This window comes from Phyllobates terribilis, unplaced genomic scaffold (genome assembly GCF_046119375.1).
Source record: "Phyllobates terribilis strain yellow unplaced genomic scaffold, ASM4611937v1 Scaffold_69__1_contigs__length_7402412, whole genome shotgun sequence".
In the NCBI taxonomy this organism is placed as follows: Eukaryota; Metazoa; Chordata; class Amphibia; order Anura; family Dendrobatidae; genus Phyllobates; species Phyllobates terribilis.
The window spans coordinates 5,379,615-5,401,192 of NW_027362829.1; the positions used below are offsets into that span (position 1 = coordinate 5,379,615).

The window sequence follows — 21,578 nt, forward strand, 5'->3', positions numbered from 1 at the left end:
TGGAGGACTATGTGGGGCCCATTATTCTGTATGGAGGACTATGTGGGGCCCATTATACTGTATGGAGGACTATGTAGGGCCCATTATACTGTATGGAGGACTATGTAGGGCCCATTATTCTGTATGGAGGACTATGTGGGGCCCATTATACTGTATACTGGTTGGCCCACGACTTTGTCAAAGTTTTTCATTTTGGCCCTCTGCATGTTTTGAGCTTTACAACCCTGATATAAAATCAGTATGGGTAAATGTACATGAAAATGGCAATAATGCAAAGCTGCTAATTGGACTTTGCTACAAGCCTCCTAATATAGCTGAACACGAAGAGGATAATATGCTGCAACAAATTAAAAAGACAACAAAAACAAGTCATGGTCAAAAGTGTTGGATCCCTTGAAATTGTTCCAGAAAATGAAGTAATTCTCCCAGAAAATTATTGAAATTACACGTTTTGTTATACACATTTATTTCCTTTGCATGTATTGGAACAACACAAGAAAACAGAGAAAAAAAGGGAAATTGAACATAATTTCACACAAAATAGGCCGGACAAAATTGTTGACATCTTGTGGGTAAACAACTCTGTTTCAAGCATGTGAAGCTTGTTCAAACGCAATTGTGGCAAGTAACAGGTGTGGGCAATATGAAAATCACAACTAAAACCAGATAAAAATGGGAGAAATGGATTCAATCTTTGCATTGTGTACATATGTGAGGCACACTAAGCATGTAGAAAACAGAAAAAGGATTAGAGAACTGTCTGAGGACTTGAGAACCAAAATTGTTGAAAAATATCAACAATTTCAAGGTTATAAGTCCATCTTTAGAGATCCACATGTTCCTTTGTCCAAGGTGCACAGATAATCAATAAATTTACAACCCATACAGTCAAATATGGTGGAGGTTCAAAGGTATTTTGGGGTTGCTTTGCTGCCTCTGACTGTGTGCAAGGCATCAGGAAATCTGAAGATCAGCAAAGGATTTTGGGTCACAATATAGTGCCTAGTGTCAGAAAGCTGAGTTTGCGTCCTAGGTCATGGGTCTTCCAGCATGAAAATGAGCCCAAACATACTTCAAGAAGCACCCAGAAAATGGATGGAAACAAAGTGCTGGAGAGTTCTGACCAGCAATGAGTCTGGATCTAAATCCCATTGAACACCTGTGGAGAGATCTTAAAATTGCTGTATGGAGAAAAATATTAAAATTTGAGAGTCCTCAGTGGTAATCTCTTCAGTTAGCCATTAGTCAGTAAGCTTTCGAGACTACTCAGGTCTCTTCATCAGACAAAGTATAACACAAAATCTGAAGAGTCACATATTTATACATAACAGGGCACAGGAATAATGCAATAGATAAGACAAGTGACGTGAAGCAGAACTATCAGTTTCGGAAAAGGATAAGCAGTGGTGGCCGGAAAAATGTGTGGCCACAAGTAGTTCTATTCTTTTTTTCTTTCTGTGTGGCGATGAGAATTCATCTAAGTTTTTGCCTTGCCTCCCCTACATACAGACCCCCAGTTGGACATTTGCTACATATAATTAAGTACATTATATTAGATGTGATGCAGCTGAAAGTACCTGGGATCTTGTGGTCCTGATGTGAGTTGGGAATCTTTATCTTGTCCATGGTCATTATAAATGGACGGGTTTGACATATACAGTTGGTGAGGATGAATTTTGTAAGTTTCACCACAAAGGTGAAACTATCCTACCGGTCAGTTTGCTTTTCCTCCCAGTACCTTTTCATTCTAAAAATGTTAGGTTTCTGGGAGATTATACTTGTTCCTTTTATTTTTGGTTCTCCTTAGCTTGCCTTCTTTGCCCTATATGAATGTGTTTTTGTTTCTCATTCAGGGTTTTCGTATTTTACTTCATACTTTCCTTTCCCCTTGTTGATACTGTGTTGCGGCCTCCCCTCTGGTTCCTCAGGAGGTATGAGAAACTCCTCAACGACTTATTAGGGAGTTAGGTCTGTGGTGGCGTTTTTAGTTGTACAGCTAGGGCCTTTCTTGTCTGTACAGAGACTAGTTGGGTGTAGTTGCGGCATTCTCCCCTGTGTGGGTTCTCTGGTGGTTATCAAGATGCGCTTTCTGTTTAAAACATTTCCCACATTTTGAACATAAAAAAGGCTTCTCCCCTGTGTGAGTTCTCTGATGTTTATTAAGATTTGATTTCTGTACAAAACATTTCCCACAATCTGAACATGAAAATGGCTTCTCTCCTGTGTGAGTTCTCTGATGTTTGATAAGAGTTGATTTCTCTGTAAAATATTTCCCACATTCTGAACATGAAAATGGCTTCTCTCCTGTGTGTGTTCTCTGATGGTTGATAAGAGTTGATTTCTTTGCAAAACATTTCCCACATTCTGAACATGAAAATGGCTTCTCCCCTGTGTGAGTTCTCTGATGTATATTAAGATTTGATTTCTGTACAAAACATTTCCCACAATCTGAACATGAAAATGGCTTCTCTCCTGTGTGAGTTCTCTGATGTTTGATAAGAGTTGTTTTCTCTGTAAAACATTTTCCACATTCTGAACATGGAAAAGGCTTGTCCCCTGTGTGAGTTCTCTGATGATTGATAAGAGTTGATTTCTCTGTAAAGCATTTCCCACATTCTGAACAGGAAAATGGATTCTCTCCTGTGTGAATTATCTGGTGCCTAACGAGACTTCTTTTCTGATTAAAACATCTCCCACACTTGGAGCAAGAAAATCTATTCTTCGCTGTGTGAATTTTTTGATGTTTAAGAAAAGACTTTTTGAGAGGAAAACTATTTCTATATTCTGAATGTGAAAATGTCTTCTTTGCATTAGGAGCAGTTTGTTTTTTAATGCTTATTTTGTGACTTTGATTTTCCATAGTAGTCGGTAATGAATCAGAAGACAGGACCTGTTTCAAAGGATCAGATGACAGATCATTGCAGTGAAGGGATGATGGTAAATCTGGAGTAATGGCATTCACTTCAATTGTATCCTGTGGGATCTGAAAATTATCTGATTTGAAAATTGAAGATGTCAGTGGTCCCTCTAATCTCCTGGTACAGACATCTGCCAATAATAAAACCATTTATTATTTTTTAATAAAAAAATCCTTGAATTTTATATTTTTGAACATTTCTACTTAAATTGTCTGTAAAAAAGGCAAGTTATATTAAAAAATTCACTTATTCACCAGGACAATGACTGTCTAATAGAAAACCTCATAGGATGGACCAGGAGCGTGGTGTTCAACTGTTTGTTCATTCTGCCTCCCAAATATGGAGTAAAAGGCGCAGGCTCTGTCCAGCTACTAAGATTAGGTTTGCTGGTACCTGTAGTACCATCGAGTCCGACAGTATGAGTGTGTGTGTTCTGTCTAGCTGGATTAATCTGCTCCCTGCTTCAGCAATTTGGAAAGCACCACACCCTACTAAAGCTGGAAGCATATTGCCGGAAGCTGCCAGATGCAGCCTTGTTCTCCTCTGGTTCAGTCCTCTGTGCTCAGCTCCCGGCTTGTGTATTTGTTTCTGTTGTGACCTCGGCCCGTTTACTGACTACTCGTGTCTTCTGATTTTGTATTTTCTCTATCCTCTTGGTTCTGACTCGGCTACCTGACTATTCTTCTTTCCATCTCAGTCCACCGAATAGCAGGTAACACTGTGGCTCAAGCCTAGGGGTCTCTGTGTAGGTTCAGATCCATGTAGAGGGGTTAAAGGGTGATGAGCAAAGTAATTTGTGAAATCTGTAAACAGGGTAGATAGTGATAAGCCTGTTCATGGTAGCCATCTTTTGAGCATTTCTAATAGCTAAATGTCACTCCTTACCTTCTTAACCTGCCATGTGCCCAAACAGTAGTGTACAACCGTATATAGGGGATTGTCAGATTCAAAAATTCAAAAATAATTTGTAAGGTCCATTTGTTTCCTATTATCCTTTGTGAAGAATTCCAAAATTATCACCACATAAAGTGACACACGTCAGATTTGAAAAATGGGGCCTGATTAGAAACATAATACTGGCTGCAGGAAGAGGTTAAATCAGAGGATTACTGAAGTCAAAAACTGTGAGTATAGACAATAACACATCTACTGAAATGATAAAACTGAACTGTCTGCATCAAAAATAGTAACTAGTGGTGAAACCTCTCTGGGGTAATTAGAGTATGGGGCTCGGTGGCTCTTGGCAATCTAAACTATCGTAAGGGACAATATTTTCTGTCAGATGAGTTTCAAGAAGAAATACTAGACATTTAAAGTGAACTTTTTATAATAGTGCAGAGATGAGGTGTCTTAAATATAGATCTCGGGCATTTGGAAGACGCAATGGAGATCTTTTTGAAAGACTACCAGGGAGTTACAGACTCACATAAGCGAGGCAGGCCGATCCAACCACAATGAAAATACATACAGAATGAACTTGTAAAAAAAGAAAGAATATATAAACATGTAACATCCCCAACAACAACGTATGTATGAAGGGAGAAATCCAACACTAAACCGGAGTCACACTCATTTATGGTTGACCATTTGGGCCGAACAAGCCGGAACCCCGAACACGAACCTGAATTTGAAATGCCGAACAAATTCGCTCAATACTATTTATGATGTGGAGTGAATCCATGAAACCAGGGCTCGAGCCAACACATCTCCAGCAGGCAGGAATAAATGTATATTACAGCCATCAGCCACGCACAGCTTAGAGATATATCATGGCACAGGTGTAATGTTTTCTGTATAGTTTATCACAATCCTGTTTGAAGTTAGTTGGTTTTAAAAGAAATTGAAAAGTCAGGATAAAGGGAAACTCTGTTGTTATTGTACAGAAATTCACACGTGTCCCTCAGTGGTCATTTAATGTTATCGATCAAAAAAGTGAAGTTTGGCCAGAAAGACTGGACCTGGTCTTGTAGGGACCATATGAGCACATTCAGCCGCACAGAAGGGAGAGAAGGTAGATTCATCCAATAAGATATCAGGGATCTAGTAAGCCAACACCATCATTACCCTCTGCTTTCACTTAAAGGCCCATCATAATATTTTTCTTCAAGTGATTTTTTAATTTGTCAGCACAATCTACGTACGCTGACATTTGGCTTTATAGTTTACAGAACTGGGCAGGTAACGGTCAGCGTCTCCTAATCCCAGGGGGTAGGTGGATCCTCCAGGTTGTAAATTCTATAGAAAAGGGCTTTCACAATTTCCCAAAGTAATTTGAATATTTTCGGACGGAGGAGAATGTTGTGGTCTAGCGGCAAAATGGTGATCACACGATTGTGATACAACTACACCACTGATAAAGAAGCCACAGCTGGTGTCTGAAAAGAATCTGTGACTTCTGTGTATTCAGTGGTTACTACTCACCTGGGTAGTCATATGTAGGAATCTCCTCTTTACACCACTCATCACCCCTCACATATGTCTCTGTAGTATTAATATGGGTCAGATCTTCACCCTGAAACAAATATTATAAAAGTCAAAGACAGATGGAAAAGTCACAAGTTTGATCGGCTCTAATCCTGTTATCTCCACCGTTCTCATGACACAAATGAAAAACATAATAATGGTGGATAAAACAGAACTGAAGACATGACCTTTACAGCCGTCTACACATCATAGGGGAGATCTAATGACACCTTCTCTCCATCTACCTGAGGAACATTGGGATCTTCTTGTTTACAGTCTTGTGGAAGAAGAGGACGGGGACATCTCTCTGGTGTTCTCCTCTTACTGGATAGATCTGGAGGAAACACATACAGGGACTGTATTCATTCTTTACATACAGATAATTATAGGCAGTGTGTATTTAGTCCTATTACCTGGTGATGTGAGGGGCTGGGGAACCTCCATCATGATGTCCCTGTACAGATCTTTGTGTCCTTCTAAATACTCCCACTCCTCCATGGAGAAATAGACGGCGACATCCTGACACCTTATAGGAACCTGACACATACAATGATACCGTCATCCCCCAATCCCTTCATAGCGTTACTGTATAATGTCCCAGCATTCCTAGCAGTGTCACCTCTCCAGTCAGCAGCTCAATCATCTTGTAGATGAGTTCTAGGATCTTCTGGTCATTGATGTCCTCATGTATCAGGGGGTGAGGTGGAGGCCCCGTGATTAATCTCTGGTTATGGAGAGACACATTAATAAATCTCACTACAGACATTTCCAGAGTCCTCACCTCTCCAGTTCTGTTCATCTGTTATTCCCATAGATAAGAATGATGTAATGGGACATCATCAGAATCTCTCACCTCTCCAGTAAGCCGGAAGAGGATCTCTAGGGTGAGGTGTAATATCCTCTCCACCATCTTGTCCATCATTTTCCTGGATAAATGAGGAAAATTTTCTTATATAGACGATCGTCACTGAGAGGATCCGGTATTTTAGAGATCTGAATGAGAAAAAGATGAGCTAATGCACCATTTTTCTGCAAACGATGATGCGGAATCCAAAATGTACCACGAGTACCCTTTATCCCTTAATCTGGTGTTCAGGTCTATTGCCGGTATATTAAAATCTGTGACATTCGAGCAGTACCTTCTCAACCATAAAAATTGTCCCTTGGGTTTTCCTCTTTTTATGGGGATAGGGGTGGTGGTTATCCCACTTCAATAGTTTATTAGTGCTTGAAGGTTTCTGGTAGATGAGTGTCCCTAGGGTCCCGTTACAATCCTTCTTGATCAGTACATACAGGAAAGGCAACTGGTAATAATTGGTGTTGGTCTGCTCCTTTAAACAAAATGTACTTTTCAGGTTATATCCCCAGTACCCTCACTTTTCATCCCTTCTTTTGAGGCCCACACAGTCAGACTCTACCGGCCCTTCTCCCTGCGAGTGGCGGTTGTGTATCGCCCTCCGGGCCCCTCCTGTCAGTTTGTGGATCACTTTGCCACTTGGCTTCCAAACTTTCTATCCTATGACATCCCCACCCTCATCATGGGAGACTTTAACATCCCAATAGGCGATTCCCTCTCCCCATCTGCCGCTCATCTTTTATCGCTAACTTCCTCCTTCGGCCTTTCACAGCTTACTAATTCTCCTACACATGAAGATGGAAATACTCTTTGACCTGATCTTCGCCCGGCTCTGGTCAATACATGACTTAACTAACTCTCCTCTTCCGCTCTCTGATCACAACCTTCTTTCATTCTCTGTCAAGAACTGTCACCCTGCTCAAGACACCTCCACTTTCCACACTTATAGAAATATACATGCCATTAACACCCAGAAATTTATAAAAACGGTGCAATCATCATTGGCCCCAATCTCCTCCCTCTCATGCCCTGACGTTGCACTGAAGCATTATAACGAAACATTGCAATGAGCCCTGGATGAAGGCGCAGCTCCTACACAGAGAACAACTCGGCACAGACGGCGACAATCCTGGAACACGCTGCAAACACGTTTTCTCCAGCGGGGCTCCAGGTGTGCCAAACGGCTGTGGACAAAATCTAATCTGGCCGAAGATTTCCTCCATTATAAATTTATGCTTAAAACCTATAACTCCGCCCTTCACCTCTCCAAACAAACCTACTTTAACAACCTCATCATCTCATGGTCCAATAATCCTAAACACCTGTTTGACACTTTTCATTCTCTTCTTAATCAAACAGCACAGTCCCCAACCACCAACCTCAGCACTGACGATCTGGCCAATTATTTCAAAGAAAAAATTGACCATATCCGACAGGAAATTTTCTTTCAATCCCCAAATGTTATGCATGCTCCTCCCTCCCACATTGTATATTGCTCATTTTCTGACTTCGAACCAGTCACGGAAGAAGTGACAAGGCTCCTTGCCTCCTCTCGCTCTACCACCTGCACCAGTGACCCTATTCCTTCACATCTCCTTCAGTCCCTTTCTCCAGCTGTCACCACTCACCTAACTAAAATATTCAACCTCTACCTCTCATCTTGTATTTTTCCCACCTTTTTTAAACTCTCCAGCATACATCCATTACTTAAAAAAACATCCCTCGACCAGAACTGTGCTGCTAACTACAGACTTGTTTCCAATCTTCCCTTTATCTCTAAACTCCTGGAAAGCCTGTTCCACTCCTGTCTAATATGCTATCTCTCAGATAACTCCCTTCTTGACCCTTTACAATCTGGTTTCTGCTCTTTACATTCTACTGAAACTGCACTCACTAAAGTTTCTAATGATCTACTAACAGCCAAATCTAATGGTCACTACTTCCTGCTGATTCTTCTGGATCTCTCTGTGGATCTACCTCTCTGACCGCTCCTTCACTGTGTCTTTTTCTGGCTCCTCTTCTCCCCTCCCCCTTATTGTCGGGGTTCCTCAAGGATTAGTCCTAGACGCCCTTCTTTTCTACTTATATATCGCTCCTATTGGACAAACAATCAGCAGATTCGGCTTTTAGTACCATCTCTATGCTGATGACACCTAATTATACACCTCTTCTCCGGACATCACCCCTGCATTATTACAAAATACCAGTGATTGTCTTTCCGCTGTCTCTAACACTATGTCCTCCCTCTATCTAAAACTGAATCTGTCAAAAACTAAACTACTCCTATTTCCTCCCTCCATTAACCTATCTATGCCCGATATTGCCATTTCCGTTTGTGGCTCCATCATTACTCGCCAGCAACATGCCCGCTGTCTTGGGGTCATACTTGATTCAGATCTTTCCTTCACTCCTCACATCAAATCACTCGCTCGCTCGTGTCATCTACACCTCAATAACATCTCTAGAATCAGAAATTTTCTTACCTTTGACTCGGTAAAAACTCTTACTGTAGCTCTTATTCATTCTCATCTGGACTATTGCAACTCTTTACTTATCGATTTCTCTCTTTCTGAACTTTCCCCTCTCCAATCCGTCCTGAACACAGCAGTCAGGGTCATATTCCTCGCCAACCGACACAACGATGCCTCTTCCCTGTGCCAGTCATTGCACTGATTGCCCATCCAATACAGAGTTCAATATAAACTTATCGCTCTTACCCACAAAGCTATCCACGATTCAGCACCACTCTACATCTCCTCCCTCGTCTCAGTCTACCACCCTACCCGTGCCCTTTGTTCTGCTAATGACTTAAAACTAAAATCCTCCGTAATCCGAATCTCCCATTCCCGTCTCCAAAATTTCTCGCATGCTGCACCAATTCTATGGAATGCACTACCCAGGACAATTCGATTAATTCCCAATACTCACAGTTTTAAGCGTGCCCTAAAAACCCATTACTTTAGACTGGCCTATCACCTCAACATACTTATCTAACCGTCCCAGTTTGGCCCATATTAAAATTTTCTTCAAAATCGTGCTCATACCATCCAGGCACCGAATAGCCTCTGTCTGTACTGTACACATACTGGCTGGCGACCAGTTCATGTAGTGTTATATAGTTACCCTATTTAGTATATTAAGGCAGTATTATACAATATATGTACATTTTACCTTTTGTGTTTCCCCTATTTCCTTACAGACTGTAAGCTTGTGAGCAGGGCCCTCACTCCTTTTAATATCTGAGTTATGCTTATTCTGGAAAGTCTGTATTGTCTGTATAAGTCCCCCCAAAAAATTGTAAAGTGCTGTGGAATATGTTGTCGCTATAAAAATAAAAATTATTATAATAAATTCAGATGTAAATCTAAGGCCCACTCTATTGATGTTGAGTTCCCCGACAAATTAAAAAGATTGTTCACTCGTCCCTGACCAGGTGATAAAAATGTAGTCAATATATTTGTACCATACCCCAATATATGGATGCCATCACTTATGATCATCCCTGAATATTGTGGCTTCCTCCCACCAGTCCAGGGATAAGTTAGCATATGAGGGAGCACAGCGGCTCCCCATCGCAGTACCCCTGAGCTGGTGGAAGTACTTCCTGTCAAAAAGAAAGAAGTTATGAGTAAGAGTGAATTTTAGAAGATCCTCCATGAAGTCATTATGTCTGCTACACTCTATTGATCTCGATTTCAAGAAATGTCTTACTCCTCTAATATCATCCTCATGTGGTATATTACTGTACAAAGCCTCGATATCTAGTAAGGCCTGCTCCCCTACATGGATGTATACAAGCTCGAGGGTCTATATGTAGGGGAGCAGCCAAAGGGAAAACCATTTTCCAGATGGATTATTCCAGCTGTAAAATCTCAGGTGGTACTGGGGGAACATTATACTGTGGGGGGAATCATACATACTGCATAAGGGGAATAATGGGGACATTACATTGTGTGGGGGCATCATACATACTGCATAAGGGGGTATAATGGGGGCATCATACATCCTGCATAAGGAGTACAATGGGGGCATTACACTTTGTAGGGGCATCATACATCCTGCATAAGGGGCATAATGGGGGCATTACACATCCTGCATAAGGGGCACAATGGGGGCATTACACTGTGTGGGGGCATCATACATCCTGCATAAGGGGCATAATGGGGGCATTACACTGTATGGGGGCATCATACATACTTCATAAGGGGCATAATGGGGACATTACATTGTGTGGGGGCATCATACATACTGCATAAGGGGCATAATGGGGGCATCATACATCCTGCATAAGGGGCACAATGGGGGCATTACACTGTGTGGGGGCATCATACATCCTGCATAAGGGGCATAATGGGGGCATTACACTGTGTGGGGGCATCATACATCCTGCATAAGGGGCACAATGGGGGCATTACACTGTGTGGGAGGCATCATACATCCTGCACAAGGGGCATAATGGGGGCATTACACTGCGTGGGGGCGTCATACATCCTGCATAAGGGGCATAATGGGGGCATTACACTGTGGGGGGCATCATACATACTGCATAAGGGGCATAATGGGGGCATTACACTGTGTGGGGGCATCATACATACTGCATAAGGGGCATAATGGGGGCATTACACTGTGTGGGGGCATCATACATACTGCATAAGGGGCATAATGGGGGCATTACACTGTATGAGGGCATCATACATAATGTATAAGGGGCATAATGGGGGCATTACACTGTGTGCGGGCATCATACGTACTGTATAAGGGGTATAATGGGGGCATTACACTGTGTGGGGGGCATCATACATCCTGCATAAGGGGCATAATGGGGGCATAATACATCCTGCATAAGGGGCATTACACTGTGGGGGGCATCATACATCCTGCATAAGGGGCATAATGGGGGCATTACACTGTGTGGGGGCATCATACATACAGCATAAGGGGTATAATTGGGGCATTACACTGTGTGGGGGCATCATACATCCTCCATAAGGGGTATAATGGGGGCATTACACTGTGTGGGGGCATCATACATCCTGCATAAGGGGCATAATGGGGACATTACACTGTGTGGGGGCATCATACATACTGCATAAGGGGCATAATGGGGGCATCATACATCCTGCATAAGGGGCACAATGGGGGCATTACACTGTGTGGGGGCATCATACATCCTGCATAAGGGGCATAATGGGGGCATTACACTGTGTGGGGGCATCATACATTCTGCATAAGGGGCACAATGGGGGCATTACACTGTGTGGGAGGCATCATACATCCTGCACAAGGGGCATAATGGGGGCATTACACTGCGTGGGGGCGTCATACATCCTGCATAAGGGGCATAATGGGGGCATTACACTGTGGGGGGCATCATACATACTGCATAAGGGGCATAATGGGGGCAATACACTGTGTGGGGGCATCATACATACTGCATAAGGGGCATAATGGGGGCATTACACTGTGTGGGGGCATCATACATACTGCATAAGGGGCATAATGGGGGCATTACACTGTATGAGGGCATCATACATACTGTATAAGGGGCATAATGGGGGCATTACACTGTGTGCGGGCATCATACATACTGTATAAGGGGTATAATAGGGGTATTACACTGTGTGGGGGGCATCATACATCCTGCATAAGGGGCATAATGGGGGCATAATACATCCTGCATAAGGGGCATTACACTGTGGGGGGCATCATACATCCTGCATAAGGGGCATAATGGGGGCATTACACTGTGTGGGGGCATCATACATACAGCATAAGGGGTATAATGGGGGCATTACACTGTGTGGGGGCATCATACATCCTCCATAAGGGGTATAATGGGGGCATTACACTGTGTGGGGGCATCATACATCCTGCATAAGGGGCATAATGGGGGCATTACACTGTGTGGGGGCATCATACATACTGCATAAGGGGCATAATGGGAGCATTACACTGTCTGGGGGCATCATACATCCTGCATAAGGGGTATAATGGGGGCATTACACTGCGAGGGGGCATCATACATCCTGCATAAGGGGCATAATGGGGTCATTACACTGTGTGGGGGGCATCATACATACTGCATAAGGGGCATAATGGGGTCATTACACTGTGTGGGGGGCATCATACATACTGCATAAGGGGCATAATGGGGGCATTACACTGTGTGGGGGGCATCATACATCCTGCATAAGGGGTATAATGGGGGCATTACACTGTGTCGGGGAATCATACATCCTGCATAGGGGGCATAATGGGGGCATTACACTGTATGGGGGAATCATACATCCTGCATAAGAAGCATAATGGGGGCATTACACTGTGTGGGGGCATCATACATCCTCCATAAGGGGTATAATGGGGGCATTACACTGTGTGGGGGCATCATACATCCTGCATAAGGGGCATAATGGGGGCATTACACTGTGTGGGGGCATCATACATACTGCATAAGGGGCATAATGGGAGCATTACACTGTCTGGGGGCATCATACATCCTGCATAAGGGGTATAATGGGGGCATTACACTGCGAGGGGGCATCATACATCCTGCATAAGGGGCATAATGGGGTCATTACACTGTGTGGGGGGCATCATACATACTGCATAAGGGGCATAATGGGGTCATTACACTGTGTGGGGGGCATCATACATACTGCATAAGGGGCATAATGGGGGCATTACACTGTGTGGGGGGCATCATACATCCTGCATAAGGGGTATAATGGGGGCATTACACTGTGTCGGGGAATCATACATCCTGCATAGGGGGCATAATGGGGGCATTACACTGTATGGGGGAATCATACATCCTGCATAAGAAGCATAATGGGGGCATTACACTGTGTGGGGGCATCATACATCCTGCATAAGAGGCATAATGGGAGCATTACACTGTGTGGGGGCATCATACATCCTGCATAAGTGGCATAATGGGGGCATTACACTGTGTGGGCATCATACATCCTGCATAAGGGGCATAATGGGGGCATTACACTGTGTGGGGGCATCATACATCCTGGATAAGGGGCATAATGGGGGCATTACACTGAGTGGGGGCACCATACATCCTGCATAAGGGGCATAATGGGGGCATTACACTGTGTGGGGGCATCATACATCCAGCATAAGGGGCATAATGGGGGCATTACACATCCTGCATAAGGGGCATAATGGGGGCATTACACTGCATGGAGGCATCATACATATTGCATAAGGGGCATAATGAGGGCATCATACATCCTGCATTAGGGGCATAATGGGGGCATTACACTGTGGGGGGCATCATACACACTGCATAAGGGGCATAATGAGGGCATTACACTGTGTGGGGGGCATCATACATCCTGCATAAGGGGCATAATGCGGGCATTACACTGTGTGGGGGCATCATACATACTGCATAAGGGGCATAATGGGGGCATTACACTGTGTGGGGGCATCATACATACTGCATAAGGGGCATAATGGGGGCATTACACTGTGTGGGGGGCATCATACATCCTGCATAAGGGGCATAATGAGGGCATTACACTGTGGGGGGCATCATACATACTGTATAAGGGGCATAATGGGGGCATTACACTGTGTGGGGGGCATCATACATCCTGCATAAGGGGCATAATGGGGGCATAATACATCCTGCATAAGGGGCATTACACTGTGGGGGGGCATCATACATCCTGCATAAGAGGCATAATGGGGGCATTACACTGTGGGGTCATCATACATACTGCATAAGGGGCATAATGGGGGCATTACACTGTGGGGGGCATCATACATCCTGCATAAGGGGCATAATGGGGGCATTACACTGTGTGGGGCATCATACATCCTGCATAAGAGGCATAATGGGAGCATTACACTGTGTGGGGCATCATACATCCTGCATAAGGGGCATAATGGGGACATTACACTGTGTGGGCATCATACATCCTGCATAAGGGGCATAATGGGGGCATTACACTGTGTGGGCATCATACATCCTGCATAAGGGGCATAATGGGGGCATTACACTGCATGGAGGCATCATACATATTGCATAAGGGGCATAATGAGGGCATCATACATCCTGCATTAGGGGCATAATGGGGGCATTACACTGTGGGGAGCATCATACACACTGCATAAGGGACATAATGGGGGCATTACACTGTGTGGGGGGCATCATACATCCTGCATAAGGGGCATAATGGGGGCATTACACTGTGTGGGGGCATCATACATACTGCATAAGGGGCATAATGGGGGCATTACACTGTGTGGGGGCATCATACATACTGCATAAGGGGCATAATGGGGGCATTACACTGTGGGGGGCATCATACATACTGCATAAGGGGCATAATGGGGGCATTACACTGTGTGGGGGGCATCATACATCCTGCATAAGGGGCATAATGAGGGCATTACACTGTGGGGGGCATCATACATACTGTATAAGGGGCATAATGGGGGCATTACACTGTGTGGGGGGCATCATACATCCTGCATAAGGGGCATAATGGCGGCATAATACATCCTGCATAAGGGGCATTACACTGTGGGGGGCATCATACATCCTGCATAAGGGGCATAATGGGGGCATTACACTGTGGGGGCATCATACATCCTGCATAAGGGGCATAATGGGGGCATCATACATCCTGCATAAGGGGCATAATGGCGGCATAATACATCCTGCATAAGGGGCATTACACTGTGGGGGGCATCATACATCCTGCATAAGGGGCATAATGGGGGCATTACACTATGAGGGCAGTAAAGGGGTCCTGTACTATGAGAACAATACGTTTCCTCCCTTCCTGTCTCCATAGTTGGGTCGAATGTATCTATTACAGGGAACAGAACAAAAACCTTATGATTCTTATAAAGGGGCAACACAAGACCCCAAAAGAGTCTCCGTGTTGAAGGGGTTAATGCCCCCTGCGCCCAGTAATGGGGGTCTCCACATACCTCCACCTGCAGAGCCGCCACCACATATATGGCTGCTCTGTGCGCACAGGACCTGTGATGAGGTCACAGGAGGGGAGGAGTCAGGGGTCACATGATCAGGGGCCTCAGTGGATGCAGGACTCTGCTGTGCTGGTTGTCATGGTGCTGGATGAGCTGAAGTTTATGTGTGGGGTCAGGAGGGGTTTACAGTGTGGATGTAACAGAGCCGCGTGTGTACGAGGTGTACGGAGCGGAGCCGCGTGTGTACGAGGTGTACGGAGCAGAGCCGTGTGTGTACGAGGTGTACGGAGCAGAGCCGCGCGCGTACGAGGTGTACGGAGCAGAGCCGTGTGTGTACGAGGTGTACGGAGCGGAGCCGCGGGTGTACGAGGTGTACAGAGCGGAGCCGTGTGTGTACGAGGTGTACGGAGCGGAGCCGCGCGTGTAAGAGGTGTACGGAGCAGAGCCGTGTGTGTACGAGATGTACGGAGCAGAGCCGCGTGTGTAGGAGGTGTACGGAGCGGAGCCGCGTGTGTACGAGGTGTACGGAGCAGAGCCGCGTGTGTACGAGGTGTACGGAGCGGAGCCGTGTGTGTGCGAGGTGTACGGAGCAGAGCCGTGTGTGTACGAGGCGTACGGAGCGGAGCCGCGTGTGTGCGAGGTGTACGGAGCGGAGCCGCGTGTGTACGAGGCGTACGGAGCGGAGCCACGTGTGTACGAGGTGTACGGAGCAGAGCCGCGTGTGTACGAGGTGTACGGAGCGGAGCCGCGTGTATACGAGGTGTACGGAGCGGAGCCGCATGTGTACGAGGTGTAAGGAGCGGAGCCGCGTGTGTACGAGGTGTACGGAGCGGAGCCGTGTGTACGAGGTGTGCGGAGCAGAGCCGTGTGTGCGAGGTGTGCGGAGCGGAGACGTGTGTACGAGGTGTGCGGAGCGGAGACGTGTGTACGAGGTGTGCGGAGCGGAGACGTGTGTACGAGGCGTGCGGAGCGGAGACGTGTGTAAGAGGCGTGCGGAGCGAAGCCATGTGTACGAGGTGTGCGGAGCGGAGCCGTGTTTACGAGGCGTGCGTAGCGGAGCCGTGTGTGTACAAGGCGTACGGAGCGGAGCCGTGTATGTACAAGGCGTACGGAGCGAAGCCGTGTGTACAAGGTGGAGCCATGTGTACGAGGCGTACGGAGCAGAGTCATGCGTGTGTGCGAGGTGTACGTAACGGAGCCGCGTGTGTACGAGGTGTACGTAGCGGAGGCGCGTGTGTACGAGGTGTACGTAGCGGAGCCGCGTGTGTACGAGGTGTACGTAGCGGAGCCGCGTGTGTACGAGGTGTACGTAGCGGAGGCGCGTGTGTACGAGGTGTACGGAGCTGAGCCGCGTGTGTACGAGGTGCACGGAGCTGAGCCGCGTGTGTACGAGGTGTACGGAGCGGAGCCGCGTGTGTACGAGGTGTACGGAGCGGAGCCGCGTGTGTACGGAGCGGAGCCGCGTGTGTACGAGGTGTACGGAGCGGAGCCGCGTGTGTACGAGGTGTACGGAGTGGAGCCGCGTGTGTACGAGGTGTACGGAGCGGAGCCGCGTGTGTACGAGGTGTACGGAGCGGAGCCGCGCGTGTACGAGGTGTACGGAGTGGAGGCGCGCGTGTACGAGGTGTACGAAGCGGAGCCGCTTGTGTACAGAGGTATACGGAGAGGAGACGCGTGTGTACGGGGTGTCCGCAGCGGAGCCGCGTGTGTACGAGGTGTACGGAGCGGAGCCGCGTGTGTACGAGGTGTACGGAGCGGAGCCGCGTGTGTACGAGGTGTACGGAGCGGAGCCGCGTGTGTACGAGGTGTACGGAGCGGAGCCGCGTGTGTACGAGGTGTACGAAGCGGAGCCGCGTGTGTACAGAGGTATACGGAGAGGAGACGCGTGTGTACAGAGGTGTACGGAGCGGAGCCGTGTGTGTACAGAGGTATATGGAGAGAGAGGAGCTGCGTGTACAGAGGTGAGTCGCGCATGTACGGAGAGGAGCATGTTTGACATGTGCTGAGCGGAGGGTTTATTCGATAATCTTGTTCTGCCATTTGGATTCTCCAATGCACCAACAGGATTTTACAACTTTCTGAATTATATTTCGCTGATAACTTTGGGGGATTTGTTGTGATTTATCTTGATGATATATAATTATTCTCCTGATCTGGATTCTCGCCAGGAACATGTCCGTGTTGCATTAGAAAGGATGATGGAAAAATTCTTTATTTGGTAAATTTTTGAAAATGTATTATTTCTGTGCAGGAAATTTCATTCCTGGGGATCATTTTATCAGCTGATGGGTTTCAGATGGATCCTGGGAAGGTGAAAGCCATAATAGTCACCTGAAAGGGTTGCAATGTTTTGTAGAATTCATCAACTATTATAATAAATTCATTAGGGGTTTTCTCAGATTGTTGAACCTCTTACTGACCTCACACGTACGGGGCGGATATCAATGTTTGGCCATCAGATGCTATTGGGGCTTTTGAAAGATTGAAAGAGTGCTTTATGTCTGCTCCTGTTCTAATTCAACCTGATCTCCAAGTAACATTCATTGTTGAGTAGTGTTGAGCGAGTATGTTCTATTAACCCTTTCGCCGAGTATTCTCGGGCCGAGCTCCGAGTATTTATAGCTGCTCGGTGATAAGATTAAATCACTCCCGTGTGCATGATTTGCAACTGTTTGACAGCTTTATTACATGTGAGGAATGTCTATTTCTTACACATTCCTCACAAGTAATAAAGCTGTCAAACAGTTGCAAATCATGCACACGGGAGCGATATAACCTTATCACCGAGCAGCTATAAATACTCGGAGCTCGGCCCAAGCATACTCGGACAGAACATACTCGCTCAACCCTAGTGTTGAGCGAACATGCTCGACACTGCTCGGTACTTGCCTGAGCATCACGCTACTCGGGATGTTCGGTGAGCACCGAGCATTTCCGGGTTACTCGGGCGGGAGCTCTGGTCTCCGCCCTGCATGTTTGGCGCTCTTTACGGAGCCAATGAGCATGCAGGGATTGCCAGCCAGTCACTGTAATGCCGCAGCCATGTTGGTTGTGGGCATTACATTGATTGGCTGGCCGCACAGCGTCACCGAGTATTTAAAACCGAGCGCCGCCATCTTGGACACAGACGCCCGGGATTAGCTAGTGTAGGGAAAGTGCTGCTGAGCTAGGGAGAGATTTATACTGCGAAAGAGGTAGTGTAGGGTCTCTAAAGGCTGCCAGATCAAACAAACAGTCCTTCTCAGGACTAATATCCATCCCAGATATCAGGCAGGCAGGCTGTATAGGAGACGCAGTGGTTATACCAGCAAACGCTGCATTACAGTCCTGTGTGCTCCTGTTGCTAAAATTTCTGGACTTAGCTCCAGGTCTCAGGGGCCAGGAAAAATCCTTTTTTTTTCATCTAAATCATCTTTTTTTTTCCTCCTTCACACTGTACGCACTGTACAAATACCCGTCTTATTAACCTTTTGGTGCCCCCCCCCCCAAAAAAAAAAAAAAAAGTGTCTGTGACAGTTCAGACACAAATATATCTGTTGAAAATAGTCTGGTGTAGGCCTGAGAAACAGAAGTGTGGTTTTGCAGTTCCACAGTTCAAACCTCTGTATTATCCACTTTTGGGCTATTTGTATCTAAAAAAAAACAGTTTGAGTGTGTCGCTCACTGTTCAGCCGCAAATATATATATTTAAAAAAAGTCTGGTATACGCCAGTAAATTATAACTGTGGTTTTGCTGTTCCACGGTAAAAAATCTCTATTATCCTGCTTTTGGCATTTTTTGCTGTAAAAAAAAAACTATAATAGTGTCTCCCTGATTGTTCAGATTGTTTAAAAGAGTCGGGTGTAGGCCAGAGAAATAGAACTGTGGTTTTCCTCTTCCACGGTTCTAATCTACTTTTTATTACCCTTTTTCCATTGATAGTGCGAGTGTAAGCTATTTTACTTCCTTTACAAAGGGCAAGGCTCGTGGCAAGGGACGTGGAACTGGACGTTCTGGTGATGGCGCGTGCAGAGGACGGGGCCGTGGCCAAGGTGAAAATGTGCCACAACCAACAGCCACATCTTCTCGCTCCCACTTCTTGACCGAAATACTAGGGAAGCACAGAACAACACCAGTATTGCGAACTGATCAGTGTGAACAGCTTATTAATTGGATAGCAGATAACACTTCCAGTTACCTGGGAACCACCACCTCCGGTCTGTCTTCCACACGGTCAAATCTTAGTAGCCGTGAGTCTTGACCACATACTCCTCCTCACCCTGATGCTCCTTCCTCCCGCCATGCTGAGTGTCGTCAGACAGCAACTGATCTAACACTTGGACACTCTGAAGAGCTGTTCACTGGTCCATTTCCATATTTGTGCCCCTCGTCTGCTCCGCTTGAAGTGGTGGAAGAGGAGATCCCATGTAGCAATGCTCAAATATTTTAACAGCCACGGCCACAGGAAGTCGACGCTGGCAATTTGTCACAAGAGGTGGACGATGACGAGACACAATTGCCAGGAAGTGAGAAGGAGGATCGGGGTGCGCAAGTGGAAGAGGAGGAGGTGGTGGATGATCTAGTAACTGACCCAACGTGGCAGGAGAACCTGCAGAGCGAGGCCAGCAGCACACAGGGTGAGGGAGGCAGAGTACCCCAACAGGCAGGAAGAAGCAGTGTGGTGGCCCCACACAGAAGGCAGGCAACAGTTCCCCGTAACACCAACACGAGGGACATTGCCAGTACAACCTGTAGGTCTTCCAGAGTCTGGATTTTTTTAAAGACTGCTGATAACCCCAAAAAGGCCATTTGTACCACCTGCCATGCCAGCAACAGCAGGGGTGACAAAACTACCAGCCTTACCACCACCAGCATGATCAGGCACATGGCAGCAAAGCACCCGACTTTGTGGGGTGAACCCCAGGGTCCACGACCAGTGTCAGCGGGTGTCACCACTGCTTCTTCCGCTGTTGTGCGTGCAATAGAACCCCCTTTTGTGTGTGCAAGGCAATCCCCTGTCCATACTGCATGCAAAGATGCCCCCTCCTCTCAGTCTTCACTTGTTATGGCAGTTTCTCAAGAAACAGCATCAACGTCCACGTCCCACCGCAGCGTTGAATTGTCCATATCCCAGACCTTTGAACGAAAGCGGAAATTCGCAGCCAACGCCCCACAGGCCACAGTCTTAAATTCGCACATTTCACGACTGCTTGCGTTGGAAATGCTGCCTTTTAGGCTGGTGGAGACGGAATCCTTCCACAACCTTATGGTGGTGGCCGTCCCTCGGTACTCGGTCCCCAGCCGACACTATTTTGCCCGGTGTGCCATTCCCGCACTACACAAGCACGTGTCCCAAAACATCTGCCGTGCCCTCAACAACGCAGTTACTGGGAGAGTCCACCTGACAACGGACACGTGGACAAGTGCTTGTGGCCAGGGACGGTACATCTCCCTGACGGCACACTGGGTAAACATAGTGGAACCCAGGACCCAGTCGTACCTTGGGACGGAACACATCCTTCCCACACCGAGGATTGTAGGCCCTATGTCAGTCAGAGTTGCCCCCACAGTGTACAGCTCCTGCGCATCATCCTCCTCCTCATGTTCAGCCTCCATCTCAGATATCACATCAGTTACAAGCTGGAAGCACTGCAGTACTGCCACTGCCAAGCGGCAACAGGCTGTGCTGTAACTCATAAGCTTAGGTGAGAAACCTCACACTGCTTGTGAGTTGTGGACAGCTGTGAAAGAGCAGGCAGATCTGTGGCTAACACCGCTGAACCTACATCCAGGCATGGTCGTGTGTGACAATGGCCTTAACCTGGTGGCGGCTCTGAGGCGAGGTGAGATCACACACGTACCATGCCTGGCTCATGTGCTTAACCTCGTGGTTCAGCGGTTTCTTAAATCGTACCCCGAGTTGCCAGATCTGCTTGTGAAAGTACGCCGCCTGTCAGCTCATTTTCACAAGTCGGCTACAGCTTCCACCGCCCTTGCTGTTTTGCAGCAGCGTTTGCAGCTTCCCTCACACCGACTGGTGTGTGATGTCCCCACATGTTGGAACTCTACCCTCCACATGTTGCAAAGGATTTGTGAGCAGAAGAGAGCAGTTGTGGACTACCAGCTGCAACAAGGCCGTTGATATTCAGGTCAGACTCCACACATAAGACCTCAGGAGTGGACCTGGATGTCAGACATATGTACCATCCTGACAAACTTTGAGGACTCCACCAAGATGGTGAGTGGCGATGACGCCATCATTAGCATCAGCATTCAACTTGTCTGTCTTTTGTAGCGCTCTCTGCAGAGAATTAAAGAGGAGGCATTGCAGCCAGAGTATGATGAGATGGATCAAGAAGCTGTAGTGGTCAATTACACACACCCCAGCCTCATCTCATCCCAACGT

The 21,578-nt window shown here is 46.6% G+C and overlaps 1 protein-coding gene across 1 annotated transcript; it reads right to left on the minus strand.

Moving 5' to 3' along the window:
• Positions 1–523: 523 nt before the first annotated feature.
• On the minus strand, positions 524–15,274 carry LOC141194364 (uncharacterized). The gene is made up of 7 exons (XM_073662275.1): positions 15,193–15,274; positions 6,235–6,374; positions 6,001–6,105; positions 5,795–5,918; positions 5,627–5,715; positions 5,340–5,430; positions 524–3,048 (listed from the first exon to the last, which is right to left on the minus strand). The coding sequence occupies exons 2-7, from the start codon at positions 6,301–6,303 to the stop codon at positions 2,024–2,026; spliced, it is 1,503 nt and encodes a 500-aa protein (XP_073518376.1). The 5' UTR covers positions 6,304–6,374; positions 15,193–15,274; the 3' UTR covers positions 524–2,023.
• Between the last annotated feature and the right edge of the window lie 6,304 nt (positions 15,275–21,578).